Source organism: Acomys minous (genome assembly GCF_964271855.1).
Source record: "Acomys minous genome assembly, chromosome: 9".
NCBI lineage: Eukaryota > Metazoa > Chordata > Mammalia > Rodentia > Muridae > Acomys > Acomys minous.
In genome coordinates this window covers 10,723,544-10,746,909 of record NC_140490.1, presented here as the reverse complement: position 1 = coordinate 10,746,909, position 23,366 = coordinate 10,723,544, and the positions used below count along the sequence as shown (strand labels likewise).

At 36.4% G+C, this 23,366-nt stretch overlaps 1 protein-coding gene across 1 annotated transcript in view; it reads left to right on the top strand.

Annotated features, from left to right (window-relative positions):
• The window catches only part of LOC311605043 (uncharacterized protein), a gene marked incomplete at its 5' end in the record, with an annotated part of 136,299 nt that overhangs the window by 54,060 nt on the left and 58,873 nt on the right, over positions 1–23,366 (top strand). The window contains one exon of the mRNA XM_084795332.1: positions 9,993–10,084. Coding sequence (XP_084651458.1) covers positions 9,993–10,079 — 87 coding nt within the window. The 3' untranslated portion in view covers positions 10,080–10,084. The remainder of the gene's footprint in view (positions 1–9,992; positions 10,085–23,366) is intronic.

Below are 23,366 nucleotides of genomic sequence, written 5' to 3'. Positions count from 1 at the left end.
GAAATATTTTTAAAATATTTATATCTTTTGTGTCTTTACACCAAGCAAAACATTATTATGTGTTGCCGCTTTCTGGTTTCATTTAGATAAGTAATGAGATGTATATGAGCAAGTGATACTGTGTCCCCTCTCCTGCCCTCTCAAGGTCTTTCTCTACTTTTCTTTTCACTTAGAGCAGTAGTTCTTAGCCTTCCTAATGCTGTGACTCTTTAATATAGTTCCTCATGTTGTGGTAAACCATAAAACTACTTCATTGTTACTTCATAACTGTAATTTTACTACTGCTATAAATCATAATAAAAATGTCTGGCATGCAACTCCCCAAAGAGATTGAGACCTACAACTTGAGAACCACTGACTTAGATGAAGGTCCAAGAAGACCCAGTATTAGTAACAAAAAATTTCGAAGTTCCCTTGTTGAGAATTTGGTGGTAGTAAAAACACCACTTATTTCTTGAGCCTGAACTTGTTTGTTCATGTTCTTAAATACAAAATTCATGTTGTCTGAACCATAGTCCTACTAGGAATAAAAATTTTAGATTGGAGAAAAGTCTATCCAAGCTTTTCTTTCATGCCTTAGCCTGTGAAGACCACTGCTCCATCAAGGCCCCTTTGTATCTACTGGTAGAGGTCGATATTTCAAACAATGAAAATTGATTTTTAGGTTCTCAGGATGCTTAATTTGATAACCCGTTATCTTCAGGGAAAAGATGTTGGTGGGAGAATGGTACTTATGAAGATTTCATTTGATTGGGTAAACTTATGGACAAATAGGATATAAGATAATATCAGAAAAAATATTTTTTACTTAATAACAAAGTTTATTCTATGTCCAAGTTAAATTAATTCTGATACAGAACAAAGTTGAAGCAAGTGGCACATGTTCTAAGGGCATGCCATTTCAGGAGGTCTGAGAACTTATTTCTTCATTTATTCAACACTCAATACCAGTGGCTTAGGGCTGAAGGAAGTATTGAATCCTGCAGTGCTGCACACAAAAAAGAAGAAGCCAGCTTGATCTTGAGTTACAAGATGGCAAGACCATGAAATTGCTTGGAGCTTTGCCTATTAAAATGTGGTGCAAGAAGGTAGGCTGTATCCTTCCTTCTTGTCCACTAAGTTTAAAATTAAGGTGTTAAGAATACAAGGAACCAAAACTAGTGTTTTGGGGAATTGCTGGAAATTGTTTGTACAAGCAATAATAAGCATTAAAAGTTAGGGAGAATAAGAGAAGTTCTGAGGCTGCCTTGGAGTTGAGATACCATCACTGTAAATTTAATTTGTTTTCCAAGAAGAGCATGTGTCAGTTTGTAACAATAGAAAATTGTTTCACAAGCTATGGAAATCACAGGGCTACATCTGTTTTTCTATAGTAGTGTGTAAAAGCCTCTGCTGTCAACAGTTGCTTTCTATGCTTCTGTGTATTGTTTTGTTCTGTTGGTTTTTTTTAATCATGGACTTGGAAATATATTGCATATGGTGCATTTCTTCTTAGACCTGGAACATTTTCACAATTTTCTTGGTTGGTTGTCTTCAGAGAGAGTGGTATAATTTTATTCTTAAGGTGAAGCCATAAAAGCCTGTGTGACTTCTTCTTAGGCCTTTTTACAATCCTTGCTTTGAAACTCTTTTCCCTTATAGTCTAACAGATATGTGGTGAGAAGTCTGAGAGTCATACAAGGACCATATGTGGGTCCTGTGGTTAACAGTGCTTCGAGTCCCACTATGGGGTTCAGCACCACATCAACCTCTTCTCTGTGAGCAAGGAAGGCACCTCCTCGCTTATCCCTAGCCATCTGTGTGAAGTCTCCTTATACACAAGTGAGTTACTAAATGAGCCAGTCAACCCACAGAACCCTGCAGAGAAAAGAATAGTAAGATGATTCTAAAAGGCATGGATTTGGGGGCGTTTAAAAAATCTAGCAATAAATAACTAGAGAGCATCTTACTGTGTTATTTATACAAATATCTGTCACTTCGCAGTAGGTGGATTCTAGACAATTTGAGTGAGTAGACGCTGAAGATACCCAAAAAACTGAATGCACCGAAACTTACTATTGTTCTTTTCTGCTTCTCCTGCCCACCCTGTTCCCCCACCTCACATGCTGTTCCGTGGAAGGCAGCAATGAATTCATAACTGGCAATTTTGTGCTTTATTCTTCTAATATTCTCACATGATGGGATTTGTTTTTGAAGAGCCTAAGCTGTTTCAAGCACCGTGTTCTATTTTGGGATCCTCCTTGCATCACCTAAATAATGCTGCTATTTTGACATTCTAAAATCCTCTATAGTTCCAAGGAGTTTGTAGAGACAAGTCAGATATGCCGGGGTGGGCAATTTGTATTTACAGGTGTTAAAAGACATGCTTAGTTACTGAGACAGACCAGGTAGAAGATGATTGGAGAAAGGTTCAACCAGAAAGAAATCCCCAAACCTCTAGGACAGGTCTGAAAATGTAAAAAGTATGGAAAAGGAAAGGAAGCTGAACTTCTTACATATTTGAAGACTGATATGGACTGTTTTTTAAAACAGAACTTCCTTTCTCTGTGTAGACAAATAACTGAATAGATGATGATTCAAATTCTGTTTTGGGTGATGGGAAATTCATTGTTATTTCTGACATCATCATTTGTACCCCAAATTTATATTGTCTCATGGACTTAGCACCATGTGCTTTTTGGAAAAGAGAAAATGTCAGCTTATTCACTGCTTACTGGGGCTCACACAAATATACAGTTGCATCATATTCAGGTAATGTTCTGGTATTATGAAGTTCTGTGGGAACCATTACCAGCTTTTCTGGAATTCTATTTATCATGTTGTTTTTCTAGACTGTCAATTAAAAAATAATTAAATGTATTATATAAAACAGGAGAGGTTTTTGTTGTTGCTTTCCACAACCTGATAGTGAGTTGTTAACTATAAGGAGGCTGCTATCCTCTGGTTGCCACAGGACTAAGTGGGGGCAAAATCTTGAGGAAGCATCTGCACACACCAGCCTCTAGGCGGAGCTCAAGACTTTCTCTTGTTTGTCCTTACCCAGCTTCCCTTTTTGCACCAAAAGTTTTTCAATAGTGCTAGTGATATTCACACCAGAGCTTTTTCCAGTAGTGCCATGCTACAGACTATCACTGTGGTTAGCTTTCTTGATCAAAAGACATGATTATTCTCAAAGGCAACATGGAGCTATTAAAGTGTCCTCCATGATACATACTCTTCCTAGAATATGAAACCTTGTACGTGTGTGTGTGTGTGTGTGTGTGTGTGTGTGTGTGTGTGTGTGTGTGTGTGTGTGTGTGAAGAGTTGGCACTTCATAAATCTGGGGAATCAGTTTACCGTAGATAGAGCATACTTTGAAACAAAATGTTGTATTTTTATTGAAAGGTGTATGGACATTTTTTGGCCACTACTTTCTACATAATACTTTGTAATAAACTTGATACCCTATGACGATATAGAGGAGGAGGAGATCCCCCTCAGTCACAGACATAGGGGAGGGGAATAGAGTGAAAGTGGGAGGGAGGGAGGAACTGGAGGATAAAAGGGATGGGATAACAATTGAGATGTAATATGAATAAATTAGTAAAAAAATAAAAATACAAAAACAAAAAATATTGACACGGTACCCAGATTCCATTAGATATCATATGGATAAAACCAGAGACAATTATAATTCAAGGGATGAAAATTCTCTACCATTACATAGGAGGTATTTGAACAAGTGTGGATAATCTTGGAACCAATTCCCTGTGAAGATAGAGAGGTGGCTTCACATCCACGCATTTACCTCTGTAACTGTATGTATCTGTGACAAGCATGCATGCATATATGTATCTCCTAGATGCCTACATACATACACGTGTGCCTTTATTACATATAAACTCTCAAGAAAGATGATTTTTCTTCTTTAATTTAAAAGTGAAGTAAGTTCGCCAACTAAACCAGCTGAAAAGTAACTTACTGTTTGTAAGAGTCCATTGAAACAATAGAGTTATGCATGGTAGACACTGACTAACACAATGATTCATGCACACTCATGGCATTTGTCTGATGTGTACTGTTTTCACTCGTGGCAAATAACAGAGGATCGAGTTTCTAAAATATTTTAGCACCTCAAACAAAGCTATGTTAAAATAACTGGAATTAGAATTACAGCAAACATCCAAAGCATTGATGTTTTTTGAGAACCTTCTCTCTGTGTGTGTGTGTGTGTGTGTGTGTGTGTGTGTGTGTGTTTGTATGTGTCTTTGTGAGTGTGTGTGTATATATTATGTAGGTAGGTGAGCATGGATATATGTTTGAATATAAATATTTGCAGGTTTATATTTCAGAAGCTAGACTCAAGTGTCTTTACATAAAGTTAGAAAGTATTTTATCTAAGACTGGATGCATGGACAGTTTTTAGCCCTATGCTGGACAGAGGCACCACCCCTGATATTAGGAGTTTAGAATAAGTATTTTTCTTATGTGATTTTGGAAAACATCAAAGTTCAAGTTTTCTGTGGAATTATATGAAAATAAGAAGACATTCATAGAACTAATGTTTTCCTTTAAAATTACAAGCATTCTATTTTTAAAAATTCGGTGCTGCTAATATGTATGGTTGAAATTTTGGGTTCTTAATTGAAAAATCAATTCATGGATATAATATATTTTGATGAAATCCACTCACCTTTGAACCCCTCTGGCTTCTCCCCAATATCTCCACAATGATTCTCTCACAAATTTAGCTGTTTCGTTTTGTTTTTAAAACCCTCTGAGCCAGGCGGTGGTAGTGCACACCTTTAATCCCAGCACTCCCGAGGCAGAGGCAGGTGGATCTCTGTGAGTTCGAGGCCAGCCTGGTCTAGAAAGCAAGTCCAGGACAGTCAAGGCTACACAGAGAAACCCTGTCTCAAAAAACAACAAACAAACAAACAAACAAAATCAAACAAACAACAAAACAACAAAGCCCTCTGATTTCACCGAATGAACATGGGTATAGGACTATCACCTGAAGCATGATTAGTCTCTCGGGAGCCACATCCCTGAAGAAAACTGACTCTCCCTTTCCTATCAGACATCAATGGCAACAGATCCGCAGCTAGGGTGGGACTTCATGAGCCTCTCCCTCCACTATGGGACCTTTGGCTGGCTTGATCTTATGCAGGTCCTGTACATGCAGCATCATGTCTGTCAAATATTACTTTCCTGCAGAGGTTTACAACTCTTGCTTTTGCAATTTTTCTTAAGCCCCTTCTCTGATAATTCCTGCCCCTTAGGGGCAGTGTTGATTAGAGTTGAATACTACACAACTTATTATCTCTGCCCACTGGCCACTTTAATTGCCCTTTACTATATTAAAAAAAAAAAAACCCTCTCTGATGAGGGTTGAGAGATGCGCTAACTAATGTATGGCTTACTACCACGTCCATTTAGCAGAATAATAATATTAGTTTCTCTTCTAGGCAGGCACAGATTTTTGGTCTAGTTAGTACTACAAGGTATAAGCTCTATCTAATCTTGTGGAGCAAGTTTAAATCCAGTCATAAAGTGGTTAGTTACTACAATGACATTTGTGTTATTATCACCAGCAAGCATATCTTGCCAGGCTGGTCATTGCTATAGTTTGCAGATATCACAACTTGTAAAGACTGACATGTTTGTATCTTATTAAATATGTACAAGTCTCACAGAAAGTGATAATTATTTAGGTACAACAGAAACTAAAGCTCCAAGAACTTAGAACAAAATTTTTTGGCATAATTAAACCATTAGGATTTTAATTTAGGTTCTCAGATTCTAAAGTCAATGCTTTGTCATTACTATAGTTATTATTTACTGGCTACCAAAATTCATGAAGTGTTTTGATTCTTTAAAATGCCGAAAATAAACTCAAATTATTTCATGTATTTCTGTATAAGTTATATATCTTAGGGCCACTGTAAATACACAAATAATCTCAGAGAATATCTATATAATATTCACACCAAATTTTTTTATAAAAAAAGACAACAAATGGAAGAAACTTATGTTGATAATGAATTAAAATAGAAATCTTCACACAAAATAATAAAATGCTGGGCTCTCCATGAAACAGACTCTCTACAATTTATTAGTGGTGACAATGGTACTTGATGTTTGATCTTGCTGAAAATCTTGACACGACGTTTTCACTCTGATGCCATTTGACTGGCATAATGAGAATTTGTGCCAGGTTTTTAGGATTTCTGAAGAGCACGTTCTGGTACTAGCTAAACCTCAAAGACTCGTTGGATTTCTTCCTTCTCATGCATTAAGTACTGTGTTAAAACATATCAAAAGCTCCTTTACTTGAGGTATACAAAACATACTGCACATTAAAAAGCAGTGAAAGCATTTGGCTGACTGGAAGTAAGAGTGGAAGGGAACATCTCTACTGCTAGATGAAAGATAAGAGCGCCTTAGTAAGCCCTGGTGTAACTGTGGGTGAAGGTGTTGTAATACCATTTTGGTGAGTAAAGCAGAGACATTGCGTGGTTGGAAGGGATGATAGTTGCTAACATACAACAGAGGTTCTTACTAGAATTTGTCCTCTAGAAGTGGGTACTTAACAATATCTAAGCTGTTTATGCAGTTTGTGGGTGTGCTAGTAACACCATGGATAGCTGTGAAGAATTCCTACCAAGCATCCTATGAGCGTAAAGGAAGGGATACAGAACAAGAGTTGTCATCAGTATTCACACTGAGAACATTAGTCTAGACCAGAGGGTACTGCAGACTCCCTCGAAGAAATCATAATCTCAGAAGTATTAAACCTCAGTGGAAGGTCTGAATTAAAACAATGAGCACCACAAGGTTTGCCATGGTAGTGTTTGGCTGGAATGTGGGATTAAAAGTTCTAATGAATCTAAGCAGCCTTTCAGTGTGTATTCACGTTTAGCCACTGTATTTCTTCGATTTTAGATGTTTGGAAATAAGAACAACACTTTCGGTAAGTTATATCCTTGGATTTCACTGCAGAGTGGGAATCCAACATCTGTCTGGCAGCAATGCTCCTTCATCACAACTACAAAAGTATCGTCGTAGAAGGGAATGGAGAGCAGACAGAGAGCATCCACAATCAAAAACAATGCTCCAAAAAAGGAGAGCTGGGAGACTGAATTAACAGTTATAAAGTCAGAAGCACTTACAATAATGAAATAATTAAAAGAAGAGCACAAACCAATCAAGTCTACCAATTCCAAAACACTTTAAAAGAAATTAAAATCCTATGAAAATGCAGACTCTATAAAAGTGACTAAGTGGATCTCCAAAAAGAAACAAATCGACATCAAAAGTAAAAGTAAAAAAAAAACCAAAACAAAACAACAACAAAAAAACCCAACAACATTTTTAAGAGCAAATTAAATACACATGAAGAAAGACTAGAAAACTAAACACATGCATAATTAGTCACAAGACAGCAAAATAGGGAAATCAAGGATCATTAGAAAAATAGGAGAGCTTGAAAAACACAAGGTTTATAACAAAAATCCTATATTGATCTAATGAGAAGTTTTGAAAGAAAGACTAATGAACACAATAGAGGTGGTGCCCACAGGATATGGCAGTCTGTGTTAGTGGTTGATTAAGAAAATCTGTCAAAAAATCTCTATGGTAAGTACAGCCATAAATTTATTAATAGGAATGTTATTTCTAAACTACTGAAGGGGTTTGTGGGTAGTATGTTGGTAATGGAATTCCAACTAGAACTGTAGGATGAAGGGATTTGGGAAAGTGAGCTAGGATGAAGGGATTTGGGAAAGTGAGCTGGCTGCTTATTCAACAGAATAGACAATGGACACTGAGTAGTTTTTTTTTTTTTTAATTGCTGAGCGTCTAAAAGGGTAAGAATTTTTTAGTAGTTGGGGCTGGGTATCCATTATCTGAAATACGTTGGGTCAGAAATGCTCCAAGTTTTAAACTATTCCCATAGCTATCTCGCAGATGACACCAAATTATGTGTGAAACCCACTGGTGTTTCATACACGCTTGAAGACAGCCTAAGGGTAGCATCACACATTACTTTTAAAATATCTGCATTTTGGTTACAACTAGTCATATAATTGAAGGGGAGGAAATTTTCACTGTAGTGTTTTCTCAGTGTTCAATTTTTTTCCAGAATTCAATATTCTGGAAATATTATATTTACTATTATTGGCTTATGTTTATTTAACATATATGTTTTTATTTAACCTTTCCATGTTTTAGAGCATTGCTATCATATATTTTATTATATAAATGTGTGCAAATATATATATATGTATATATAACATACACATTACAATCTAAATGGTACATTATTGTTATGGAAATTTTTATTTAATAATATTTTAAAGAGACCTGGGTAATAAGAACTTTGCATGATATATATAATCTTATATATGAGCTATGATAATGCATATCATATATATTTACAATTTCCAGTGGTTTCATCACATAGGCATTTTCATGCCCATTATCTCTAGCTGGCTTTATCCTCAGGTGGGCTTCTGCTATGTTGCTCATGCTGGATCAAACTCTCAAACTCCTGGAATCAAAACATCATCCTGTCTGAAACTGAAGCAACAAGCAGGGAACGTACATGGGTCTACAGCAGCTCCTCTGCACAAATATTATAGCTATTAGCTTAGTATTTTTATGGGACTTCTGACTGAGAATGAGTGGATTTCTGACTCTTGTACCTGCTCTTGGGATTCTTTTCCTCCTGTTGGGTTGCTGTGCCTAATGTGAATATAATAGGTTTGGCTTCATCTTATTATATTTTATTTTGTCATGTTTGGTTATCTCTTAGAAGCCTGGGCTTTCATTTACTGAATTCCATGTATATATAAAATACTTGAACATATAGAATATTGTTATCACAAGATCTTAGCTTCCTTGTCAAGCTGATTGTCCTCAGTTACAACTAAGAATTTTTATCTATATGAGTTGTATTTGCTGGTAATCTTTTGACAAAAACAATAGATTTTATCTTGTCAGAAACAGGATCTATGACTTGAATTTTTGTAAATCTTCATCAACTCTATTCAGGAATGCCATTAAGTTATTTTTAAAAACAGAGTGATTTCTTTGGGTTTTGTACACGTGAGTTATTAGACCTGTCTAGAACTGTATTCAATCTGGGGTTAAGACTTATGTACTTTACTTGCCAAAATTTTCCCCCATCCAAATTCTCTGCTTTTTCCATTGTCCTGGGAGGAACCTCTTTAATTGGACTAGTATTTTATTTAATTATTTATTTTTGCATTTTTGAGCCTAAGAACTGATGATTTTTTAAAAATAATTTCTAGAATATTTTCCATCATTACTTTTAAAGACATGTTATCCAGGTTTTTTTTCCTTTGTCAAATATAATTTTACATTCTTAAGTATCTTTTAAAAAATCTTGTGTGTTTCTCAATTTTTCTTTGACTATTTCTATTCAGTTAGCTCTTGGTCCTATTCTTTAGTTGAATTTTCTTTCTTTCTTTTTTGTCTTTTGTTTTTTGTTTTGTTTTGTTTTGTTGTTTTTTGAGACAAGATTTCACTGTGTAGCCTTGGCTATCTTGGACTCTTTGTAGATCAGGCTGGCCTTGAACTCACAGAGATTCACCTTCCTCTGCCTCCCAAGTGCTGGGATTAAAGGTGTGCACAACCACACCTGGCCTAGTTGAATTTTCTTGAGATCAATGTTACACACAACCATCTTGCCAACTGTTTATAGTATTTATCTTACCTTTTTTTCTTTTATTTCAAAACACTCTATTTTCTTTCTATAATATTATTTGATTATTTTGAATATATTTCTGTTCTAATATTTTTTTTACTGTGTCCCAAGTTGAATAAGAAATGCCCCCCTTAGGCTGGTATATTTGAATACTTGGCCATCAGTTAGTAGGATTGTTTAGGGAAGTCCTAGAACCTTTAGGAGATTGAGCCTGCTGGAGCAAGTTCTTCACTGGGATTAGGCTGAGGTTTCCTAATCACTCTTTATTGTCTGTTTTTTCAGCTTCCTAATTGGATAAAATGTGGACAGCTGGCTTGCAGTTCTGCTGCTATGCTGTGTCTTCTCTGCCATGATGGACTTTCTCCCTGAAAATGGTAATTCACAATAAACTCTTTCCTCCTTCATTTTTTGGGGAGAGGAGATTGTCAAACATTTTTATCACAGCAACAGAAAAGTTACTAATATATCCTTGTTTTTGCAAATTATGTTTCTTTTTACTTGTATTGATTTAGTTCTTATCACATTTGACTTGCTTTGAGATAGATGACTGATGTAAAATTTTCTACTTCTTAGGCTTCAGTTTCCTTTATTGGCTGCATATTTTTTGTTTGTTTGTTTTACTGTTTTTAGTTTTGTTTGAGACAGGATCTCCTTATGCAGCTCTGGCTTGGTATATAGACCAGGGTGTCCTCAAACACACAGGGATCCTCCTGCCTCTATCTCCCTCCATGCTCAGATTAAAGTGTGTGCCACCACATTCAGCAGTAGTGACTCTCGTGTATAGATGATTTTCAAATCATTCGTTATATTTCATGAAATGTCACCTGTGGTTGGTATGGTTGGCTTCCCAGTGCCTTAGTTGTAGAGAGTTGACTGACAGATAGAGGGTTATTTTGTGTTAACATCTTCTTTGCTTTTGAGCTTGGCATATGTTATGCTACTTGTATAACTTTGATTCCTATATCAGTTTGGTATTGTAAATTTAGTCAGCACTTTATCATTAGTATAGACTAAGTTTCATCATTTTGCTGGGTCATTATCAGTACTGATGCTAATGGCAAACTTCTTTGTTTCTTTCCATTTTCATGTAATATTTCCTATTTCCTAAAGAACATAACCTTTGATTGGGTGCCTAAATTTATGCAAGAAAGTAAGTTCCAATTTTCTGCTTCTTTCACCTGAGGCATTATGAATAATCGCAGAAAGGGCAGTGAGAACCACTTCTAGCCCTCTGAATCCATTATCTGGTTTAATGTTTCTTGTTTCAGAATACTAGATATTCTGTCTCTGAGTACTCCTCATGAAAGGGTAACAAAACACTCAGGTATGTCTTTAGTGATCAAAGAGAAAAATCAAATTATATTGAGTTATTGCTATGTAATGTTATAACTAATCTTCCCATTAATGTAAATCTGAGCCCAGCAAAATTATGGCTTCTGGTAACAGAGGAGATTTAAATATGGAATAGACTGTAGTAAAAGAAGTACGTAGGTTAAAAAAAAAGCCCTTTGTCACATTTAAGATTTTGCAAACATGGTTTTAAATAGTACATTAAATCTCTTCACGTGTTTCAACCTCTATTGCACACAAGAAGAAACTGTCTCTAAAGTAGTTAAGGAATGGTGTCAAAAGTCATTTGGCCAGGAAGTGGTTAGAGCAGGAAGTCTGTGAAAATAATCATTAGCAATGTAGGTTGCAAGTGCCAGTGTGCATGAGACTCATCTGCTAGCTGATAAAAATCTACCTTTAAATTCTAACAGTAGACATCGTGGTTATTAATTTCCATGAAGGGGCCTCAGATGTGCATTTAAGCACATATAATGAACCTGACAAGTGTATGAAATTGAGAAATACACTAACATTAAATACTAAATAGATAAAAGAATGAAACAAGTGCTGTAACACTAGTCTCATGAAGGAAAATAATCACCAATTGTCAATAAACTGTTCACCAATATAGTCTATCCAAAACAATGACACAAGTTGAAATTATCCTCTCTCTCTAATCGTTGTTCCAGTAGCAGTCATTTGGAAGGGAAAAGTAACACAATGACATGATGCCATTGTTACCAGGAAAAATCTTAGCAAGGGAGGAGACCACCTTATTTTCTCAAAAATAAAAATAAACCCTGTACAAAAAAAAAAATACTTGCAGAATCACAGCAACCATCTACGTTGTCCACAAAAGTCAACATTTTTATTATAATTATTGAATAATAAATATGTATCCTTGTCATGTATTAGCTAGTGGGTTTTTCTTATTCTATGTTGGTGTTATGTCTTGAAAAAAATAATAGTTTTTATAGGCAGTCTGTTTTGTTCTCTTTATTGTTTTTTCCATTAGGAACTATGTTTATTGCTACAAACACTGACATTTTACTGCATCTAGAGTAGCTATAGGGATGGAGCTTAAGGCAGTAAGGAGATGAAGAGAAGACAGACAAACAGGCAGGCAGGCAGACAGACAGACAGACAGACAGACACACAAACATACACAAAGCCAGGTTTGGATGGTGTGTGTGCTCTATGCAGGAGAAACCTCAGCAAACCAGATCAACATGGTTATTATATACAATTGAACAGGGAGGAGAGTGTACTGTATACAGTTGAACAAGGAGGTGGCTTCTTACATCAGATAAACAAGGAGGCGGGTTTTATGATATAGGTCAAGGAGACAGGTCTAGCTAACTTTGGTAGGAGCACTTTCCATCTGGGAGTTGGCTTCAGGTTGTAAATATGGGGGAGAATGGTTTGGTAAAAAGCTGTGATGGATATTTTCTGCACATATTATTGGCATCTTCACATGGACCTTAGGAAGATTTCCACATTTTTCTGAGCCTTACACCCTAGTTATTGGATTTGGGAACATGGAAGAGGCTTTGCCTTTCATCCATGGGTGTGAGACTCTGGGAGTTCTTGATATAGCCATGACTATGTCAACAATAAATATTCACTCAAGACTTCACTCACCCAGTACGTCCTTTACTCTTTACAGCACTTTATAAACAATATGGTGGCTACCTACTTCTCATTCTGATGGCACTAGTTTTCACTTCACTGGTGATTTTGACCAAAACATTGAACTTATAGGAAGAATTGGATGCACTGAAATGAATGCTTCAGAGGATGGATATGGCACCCAAGAGCAATTGAGAAGACTTTGGCTTTCAGAATGATAGTCATGTAATAATAGTCTTACCATGGACTTAAAGGAGAAAGATTACAAATGAAAATTTTAATACAGATTTACTTCTAACTATATGTTATTTTACTAATATGAGAATCTAGCAACACAATGTGAACAATACAAAAGGTAAAATAGGTACAAAATGTAATTTATTGTTGAAACACTTGAGGAACTTCTATTAAACAATAAAATAATAAAAACAAATCTAGTGTTACTTTATTACCTATTGTTCTTCAAGTTGTACTTAAGTTACAGAAAATATGAAAATTTGAACACCTAAAAAAGGAAAATATTGTCAGTACTTCTAGTCACTCTAATTTACCTAGGGAATTAATAGAATAAAATACAATTTTATTTTAAATTATAAATATTGGGAGTTTTAGTAAATTAAAGAATGACTTCAAATGACAAAAGGAGAGTTGTATATGAGATGAAATTAAGGCTCACTAGGTTAAAATATCATTTAAGAAAAGAGAGACTATAAGCCTATGTGAAGTCATAGGCTTTTAATGCCATTGCTCTTGGGGCAACCAAACTACATAGAATTGCAGGCATCCATGAAAATGTTTTGTAATGATAAAATAATCTTGTAAACCCAAAATTTATATAGTGCTTTTTGAAGGCCAGATGATATTTTTTAATAGAGTCAGATTATGATAGTCTAACAATAGCCTCATGTGTGTATGTGTGTGTGTGTGTGTGTGTGTGTGTGTGTGTGTGTATGTGTGTGTATACTATCTGACAAGTATGACATTTCAAATGAAAGACAAATTATGAATTATTCAATAAATCCCGCTGAGACAATTGCTTATCTCTGTGGATAAATTATAGACTCTTTATCAAACTAAATTCCAGAAAGATTAGAAAGCTGAACTCTTTGAAACAAAAAAGAAAACATTTAATAAATGAAGTCAACAGTAAAAATCATATTAATATTTGATGACTGTCAGAAATATTTGAATCTCAAAAACTAGGAAAAAATAAACAAAAGAGAAAAACAAAGTTTTTGAGAGATACTTGAAAATTCAATAGAAAAAAATTTAAGATGTTATTTTATTGGGGCTGGAAAGATGACTCAGTGGTTAAGAGAACTGACTGCTCTTCCAGAAGTCATAAGTTCAAGTCCCAGCAACTACATGGTGGCTCACAACCATCTATAATGTGATCTGATGCCCTCTTCTGGCCTGCAGGGGTACAATCAGACAACACTATATACATAATAATAAATCTTTTAAAAATATTTTATTTTATTTGTTAACATATTTTATTTTTAACATATTCATTTATACACACACACACACACACACACACACACACACACACACTAAACTACCTACAGCAAGAAGAACCATGAAACAATCAGAAATTATATAAATTTATAGTGTTTTGGCTATTTGTATTTGGCAACCTAGAACAAAACATATTTCCTATCTTGGTGAATCTAAAATTCTGAATGTAAATCAATATCTATTGTATATCATCTCTATTAACTTTAATTATCTACCTAGACCTAAAAATATCTTAACCCCCAAACAACTAAGCTTAATTGTAAGACCAAACTATCTTATTTTCAACCACATCAGAGACTTGAGAAGGAATAAAATTATTTATCTGAGTAGACAGGAAGTATAGGTTAGCAGCTTCTAAAATGAGAAAATGACAGAGACATTTTCCTGCCTGATCAGTCACCCAAAACTCTTTATAACGTTGGAGCATCATATTCAACCTACTGGCACAATATATGTGACAGACATATTTGTGAGGCAGGAACTATTGAGGACTTGCTTACCCTTTCTTGGCAGAGTTTGGCTATCGACTCTGCCTGCATCCAAGCCTACCTATTTTTAGGCAGAATTCTGTCTGTAGCAGAAACGGGACATTCTGCCCAGTAGCTGGTTTGTCACATTTGAAGCCATCTACACAAGGAGGTTCGTTAATGCTCATCATCTTCTTTTAGGTGGGCTGAGTGTTGCCAGGAGTTAAGCTGTCTTATTGTCAAGGAATCTATAAAATAATAATACCATCTTTAAAAGCCATATTCTGTAGGACTCTGAGGTTTTTGAAGTCCCTATCTATCTATTTTAACTTATCTTTCTATAGAATCATATCCTATCTGACATACATAGGATGTACATTCTTGTGATAATAATAGATTAGTAATTGTCATAACCATGATTTCATCAACTAAAAATTAACTTGTATTACTTAATTATCCTAAGCAGCCCTACAATAGCACTTTCAAGGTATTGGAAGTAAACCTTGTATTATACTTAAGTTGTATGGGTACAATACTTCACATTAGCGTAGAAACATATGTATATATATATATATGTACATATATATATATAAACATATATATATATACACACTTGTGTGTGTGTGTGTGATGTGTATGAAGAATAATCTAACATTTGATTTCTATACCAATACAGAGACTGATGCACCAACCAAGGACACTGTATGATGTAGACCTAGACCCTCTGCCCAGATGAATTAGATAGGCAACACAGTCTCCTTGTGGTCCCCACAATAAGGGGAGTAGGGGCTACTTCTGACATAGACTCCGGTCCCTTAACTTTGATCACTTCCCCCTGGCAGGGCATAGAGGAAGAGGATACAGGTAGTGCAGGTGAAACTAGATGGCTGAGGCCAGATGTTAAGGGAGGAAGACTCTCTTTTCTGAGGACTAGAGGAGGGACAGAGAGGAGACAAGAGACGGAGGAGATATTGGGAGATGGAGAGGGAGGGGTTATATATTGAATGTGAAGAATTCAAACTGCAGAGCAAGCAAGTAACTTATATTGCTTAAATTATCCCACTACATGGAAGTAGCTCTGTGACTGGCTGAGGATGTCTATGCATAGACAATGCTTCCCATTGGCTACAGAATCCATGTGAGTTATATTAGATGACATTATTTGTATGGCATGAGTGAAGATCTACAGATGTCTTTCTTCTGCTCATACAAATAGCAGAGAACCAGCCTTAATTTTTCTGTGCATCACGCACACCTCATATACTTATAATTTTAGAACTACATAATGCTTATGAGAAATTATATGTTTTCAAAACAAAAGAAACAGACACTGGCATCCAATCAGACTGACAGGATTCATTCCTTTCAGCATGCTGGACATTGACATCCTGCATCCTCCATGTTTTAGCACAAAGTGATTCAGTTGCTGTTCCTCATCAGGACAGGACAGCTTCAAAGAAAGCTTCCAATCCCAATTGGTCCAGCAATTCAGACTGTTACACACAGGACTTTTATTAAGCCTGGAATTTCTCAAAATTTCAAAACTGGACCACAAATGCTATTCCTAACTTGTCTAAGCATTTTCTCCAATTTTATTTCGGCCCATACCAAGGTATTATTCATCCAAATCAGCCAGAAGAAATCTTAAGAGAATGACACTCTATTGCCCTTAAGGGGGGCTGGGTAGGTTTTTGGTTGCTTTCTTGGGATATAGATGTTTATTTTCACTGAGAGTTGGTTATAAGTTATTATTGGTCTTATTCAGAGAGAAATCAAGGTTGGACTCAGGTATGTCTCTCTTTCTCTTTCTCTTTCTTTCTTAAGTTTGGAAATAAGGATTGAAAAGAAAGAAGGGGGAATATAGAATTATGTAGGGATGATAGGACAATAAGTAGATTTTTGAATTTACTCCTCAACTTAATGCCCTAAATTGTTACTGATAAGGTTATTTTTAATTCACTGATATAGAAAAAACTTGTTTTTATTGTCCATAGAAATGTTATTAATAATTAGCAAATTGATTATGTTCAGAAAAAGAACAAAAGGAGATGATTCCATAAAAGCATATAGATGGGCATTAATCCTGAAGAGGAAAAATAAACCTCGCTTATAATAAAAATGCACATTTAAACAATAATGTTTTATTTTGACTTTTTATTTGGAAAATATATAAGACAGTCTATATTCAGGGTGGTAATATGTGTGTTATTGTTATTAAAAAACACAGAACAAACACTACTGAACAAACAATATTAAGTAATTGCTGCTGCTTATTATGCTCTGGCCTTTGTTTGTCTACTCACTTAATAGATATTGGGTAATTACTAAGTAATATGTTACAACTTAAATAAAATTCATTCCATGAATATGCATCTATATATGTCGACATGATAGAAGATAGAAGGAGAGGGGTAGGGAATGTTATTATATTGCCCCATATGGTAAATACTGGGGGTTGCATAGGGAACATGGTTTATGGATGTAGAAAATTCTGAATATGAGATGGGCAGGGAAGAGGAAAAGTGTAGTGGAGCTTAACAAAAGCTGCGATTCTCCACAGAAGAAAAGGCATTCATTTACTAGGCAAGGAGGAAAAGGGGAGGGAGGTTGTGAGAAAGAAGAAAAAGTGAGAATGAGGGTAAAGTGACATAACAATGACATCAAATGGTTTTGGCTTGATATGACAGCACCATAGTGGCCCATAATCATCTTGATGGCCTTTGAGTAAGCCTGACCAACTTATCCAGTATCAATCCCAGCATATTATGAACTGCCAAAAATCATGAGAATGAAAAAAATCATGAGAGCGATATGTTCAGGTTTATGACCACAGATCAGGAGTAAGCCTGACTGTTAGCATGAGATAAACCATGTATGTTCTACCCTGGGTGAAGTCACTTTTATCCCCACAAATTATGCCCTTATCTTTTGACACAAGGCACAAGCATCCGCTTGGTCTTGCTTCGATTTAAGACCTTGCCAAGTCCCCCAGTAAGTTGCTCTATACAGTCTGCATCTGTCTGCCTGTTTTCTTTGACCTGAAAGGGATTGAGGCAGAATCTCAATCACTGCAGAAGGTGAGCATAGTATTGGAACTTGGCCATTCATAAGGTTGAAGGACAGATTTATAGACAGTACATCAGAGCACTGATAATGTTGAGTCTTGGTGGAGGTGACATGGATTTCCTGCTGGTCAAGTTTAAGAGAAGGGTCTTATATTCTATAATTTCAAGTTTCTCAAAACACTTTCAGGAGAAAAGGAAAAAGACTGCAGAATGTTGGGTGTGTTGGTGTGTGCTTATAATCATAACACTTAGGAAACTGAAGCAGAAGAATTACAAGTTCGAGGCTGGCCTGAACTACATAAAGCTTCCTCAACAAGCCCTCCTCCCATGAAAGGAAGTTCTTGTAATATAAACCCAAGAGCTGGAATAAGATGACACTTTGATTTAATGCTATTTAAAGTGACAGAGGCAGAAGACTGCCTCTGATTAACTCACTCATCTTCCCATTTGCATATTAATTGTTTACTAGGTAAGTACTGCTAAATGCTTACTGAGCCTACTGTTCAATGAGGAAAGATCAAACAAAAATAGCCTTTGTCCTGATGAAATTAGATCTAGAAAGGAGCACAGGTCATAAATTGCAGAGTAGGATGACATGTAGCATTACACATGTTCCTGCTTAGGAAGGGTATTCTCAGCAAGGCTTGGTGGAAGGGTGACACATCATTACACATGTGTTAGTTTGATCACTCCATGTGTACAGGAGAGTTCATACAGAACAAGAAGTACACTGATATTTATATACTTCCTCCCTCGCAACTCTGGCTCCTGACATATTTTGAGCATGGATGGACAGAGGGCATTTTCTCTGGTTTCAGGTATCTCAATGTCTTAGGGCTTGAGCAATTCATGACCCATTAGAGTTGGTTGAATATTTTGAATTTTGTTGAGGAAATTAGTTGTTTAACATCTCACCCTACATTGTTGGAAATGATTCATCTTTTGAGGACTGTGCATGGTACACTATGAACAATGACTGTAATTTCTCTCCCTTCTGCCAGAGAAGAACATAGAAAAAAAAAAGGGAAAAAAAAGAATGTAAATAGGAGTGAATTGAAAGAGCAATAAAATGAAAAGAAAGAGAAAAATATGTGAGCTCTGGCAGGAAGTAGAGGTGCAGCCCTTCTATGAATAAGGATCTTCTGTGAAGAATTATTTGATATGTCTACTTGTTATTTTCTCTCCATGTGAGTTAGGAATTAATATCTTTCATCCACTGAATGAGTCTACAGCCCTCTACTCAACTATAATGCCTATGACTGACCAAGCACGTTAGGTTAATCCTAGGGGTACAGTTGTGTCTTTCATGTCCTCTGTGAGAAAGAAATTATGTCATATACCGGAAACCTAGCCAACCACCCAAGGACAGTGAATTCATGGATCTTGGAGGAGAACCTACAACCACCACTTTATACAGCCATTAAAATCCCTAATTACATTCTAAATATTTGTCCTTTTACCCACAGTAAGTGTTGTCTTTATCCTTCTTCAAAGAAACTTCAGTTTGCTGATGGAGACCATGACAGAAAGCCATAACCAACCAAAATGCTGAGCTGTGATGCTCAGTTGGGACGCAACACCTGTACATAGGCTCACAGATCATTGAAAAGAGCTTCAAGAGCCAGAGAAACAAAGACTGTGTTGTGAGATGGTGTCTACTGGTAATATCAAAATGATGCACATAAGGCCTCACCAATATGACAACCTACACATGAGCTGAACAAGGATGACATCAATAAACATGCTAAAGTATATGGGGGAAAACATAAGGTTTCAACACTACACAAAAAACTAAAGACAACCGATTGTGAGATTGGTAGAAATAGTCATCCCTAGGAAAGGCACATCAATGGATTACCCAATATGAAATAAGTACCCAAATGGGTTTTAATCTCTGAAAATATACATATGAATAACATTATACAGACTGAGAAGGTTGTAGTTATATATTTAGGAATATGTGTATATATATATTCATAGAAATTAAAATGATTCAGTTATTGAATGATTTCTCAGACTTCTATCCATCTATGATGTCTTTGATGACTAAGCATGTCATGCTAACATTAAGGGTACAGTAGTGTCTTACATGCCTTGGTGGTATCCAATAGCTCTGTAATTAGACTTAAGACCCCTTCAACAAAGGTTTCTTAATACGTACATAAATACATATATATATATATATATATATATATATATATATATAGAGAGAGAGAGAGAGAGAGAGAGAGAGTTAATGATAAATGAATTTGAAAGAAAGTAAATAGGGTTATATGAGATATTTTAGAAGGAGCCAAAGGGAAGGGAGAAATGATGCAATTATGTCATCATCTCAAAAAATAAAAGAACTTAAGAAATCAATAAGTGAGTACTATCCAGTGACTCCTGTACTCACTGCTATGGTGCAGTTCTTTCTTCTTGCTATGCTAACTCTTTTAATGATTAGTTCTCAATAGGAGCAAAATGTCTTATTCTGTCTGGGAAGAAGGCTTACTGGATAAGAACACTTGTTACATAAAGTACAAGGACATGAAGTCAAGAACACTTGTTCTTTGTTTTGTTTTGTTGTGTGTGTGTATGTGTGTGTGTGTGTGTGTGTGTGTGTGTGTGCAAGTTTATTTATTGATTCACTTTACATCTCAAATGCAGTCCCCTCCCTCCTCTCCTGCTGGTCCCACCGTTCCCTTCCCTCCTCCCTTTCTTCTCAGAAAAGGAGAGCTCTATACCCCAGTATCAATCCACCCCAGAAAATCCAATCATATCAGGACTGAGCACATGTTCTTCCACTGACACCAGAAAAGGCAGCCCTACTATGGGGAAGTCGTCAAAAAGCAGGCAACATAGTTCATGTCAGAGACAACCCCCTCTCCACTTGCTAGGGGACCCATGTGGAGGCTAAGGTACCTATGTTTAGGGTGCATAGGTTCAGTCCACACAAGCTCTTTAGTTGGTGCTTCAGTCTCTGTAAGACCCCCACCCCCCCACCTCTAGTCTAGGTTAGTTGAATCTATTGCTCTTCTTGGCGAGCTCTTGTCCCCTCCAGGTCCCTCTATCCTTCCCCCGACTATTCCACAAGACTCCCCAAGCTCCGCTCAATCTTAGCTGAGAGTACTTGTTTTATAGGTGTGAAGCATCCGTACAAAAAGATCAGCAGTTGGGAGTGGTGGCTCATGCCTTTAACCCTAGCTTTCAGGATGTAGAGGCAGGCATATCTTTATTAGTTCAAGGTGAGTCTGGCTACATAGTGAATTCCTTGCTAGCCAAGTCTATGGAGTAAGACCCTATATCAGAAAACCATTTAATAGCTCGGTATGACCCTTTTGCTGTACTCTTAAAACTGTTGGGGACAGACAGAGAGGATTGATGAGGCTCACCTACCATCAGGTTAGACTAAAATGATGTTCTTCAGATTCATGAGACCCTGTCACATGAGAATAGGCTGAGAATGATTGAGATTATTGGCATCTTTCAATATCCTCTACATTATCAGTCAGAGGGATATACTAGCATGTACACAGGCATGCACATATGTGTACATTACACACACATACATACACACATGAGTTCAAGTCTACCTAAACTACAGAAGAGGTCCTGTCTCAAAATCAAATCTCAATCTTTAAAATAAAAATCCTCACAAGCTACTTGCAAAGTGTGTTATTTTCAAGAGGGCTAGACGAAGTGTCCCAAGAGAAACATGAACAAAGGACTGGGGGCAGCTCACGTCAGCTTTTGCATTCCAGTCAGCATGCCTGTGGAGGGGATTGCAGCCTGATGGGCTTGCCGGCTGAGGCTGTGTCCTTGCACTCTGTAAGCATGGCTGGCCCCATGACATTTCACCAGGAGCATTCTGATTAGCCTCTCATGGAGACACTGACATTCTGTGGGTTCATCAGAAAGGCAAACACTTAAATCCTTGATTGTTCTTACTCAGCGCAGTACTCTATTAATGATTTCCCCTAAATAACACAAATCTAAGTGGTAAGAGAAATATTTCTAACTAGAATGCAGATGAGTTAACTTTCACCTCGGTTGCAGACATTCTTCCCACAAGGCTTTCTCTAATCACCTAGCAGAAAAAGATGTCTAAACTCCACTGAACCCTAGCAACCTCCTAACCCATTCGCTACTTATCACTTTTCCTTTTCAATTTTGAATTACAGGTGTAATCCCAGGTGTACTATCCTGTCCTAAGAGGGGCAAAAAAAAAAAGGCACACATAGCTGTGATGTTGAGGACAGCTAAATGTAAGGACTGTTACAGAGGCACAGACAAGTTTAAGAAAACAAACCAGTGATACTGAGTTGCCTAGGGACTAGCCAGACTTAGAAGTCATTATCAGCCAGCACATGAAGGGCAAAAGCAGGGAATGAGTGATTACACTGGGAAGGAGCTACAGTAGAAAAAAGAAGGTCTAGTCACAGTTGTACAATTGTATTCAGTTTTCAGGGACCCTGTTTTTGGGAGAAGAGGAAAATGTGTGTGTGTGTGTGTGTGTGTGTGTGTGTGTGTGTGTGTGTGTGTGTGTGTGTGTGTATGCATAAACACCCTGAAGTTATTTTCTTTCTGGGCCATGATCTTTTCCAGTGTTTTCTCTTAACTTCTGTTTATTAATACCAAGTAGAGATAACAAAGACCAGACATAGCATAACCAGGCCAAGGTCAGTATCAAAGTCAGTCCTTAGGGACAGGGCATTAAGCGTAGCTAGGTAGAGTGTAAGTCAAGTCAAACATGGGGACTAATGGACAGAACTACCAACCACCATGCCATTATGTACATTCTCATAAGGCATGGAGCTGGTTAAGAAAAATCCATCAGCAATTTTTATATCTGTTAATCAATCAAATACACAGTGCGGTCTGTAGTGAAGAATGAGAGATAAGGGAAAATCATGGATATATGTTTTTATGTAGCTCTTAAATACTGTGTGTATATTCTTATATAATTATATATATTCTTGTATAATTATGGTTATTATCTACATTAATGAACTGCAAGTTGATGAAAGAAGCCATCCTTTCTTGCTCTGCTTTTTAAATTTATTTTCTATCAACCTGTCTCCTAGCATGGCCTTGGTTAGGCCAAGTGCTTTAGAATATTTTTAAAAAGCATTTATGGAGAAAAAGCACCCTAATTTAGTATCAGTAAGAGCTTCCATTACAAGTACATCCCCTTGGAAATATTTCTCTAGCTCAATGTCATGTGCCAATAAAACTTTGTAGGAACATTTTGATGATATATCCATCCTTGTTAAAGCAAACTCTGAAGGACACTTGAAGCCTTGTGACTGTGAAGGTATTTTCCATCAGAGTAGGACATAATACAAGTTAGGAGAGTAATAGGTAGCCAGCTTGTTACTACTGAAAAGCATGTACAAGACATTTAGATTTCTTTTTCTTTTTTTTATCAAGGAGAGCACATTCTATGTTTTTTTTAAATCAGAGAAACAAAGCTACCAATATTGTAATAAAAGACATTTCAAAACATTTTTAGAGAGAAGTCTTAGTTTCAAAAGTTAAGGTAGATTAGTAACAGGAGAAGATAGAGATAACCCTGAGTTTACTCTTGTTTAGGGGGAAGTTTACTAAGAATTTCAAACAGAGGGCAGAAAGAGATATGGAGGGAGAGCTAGTGCCTAATTAGAGGA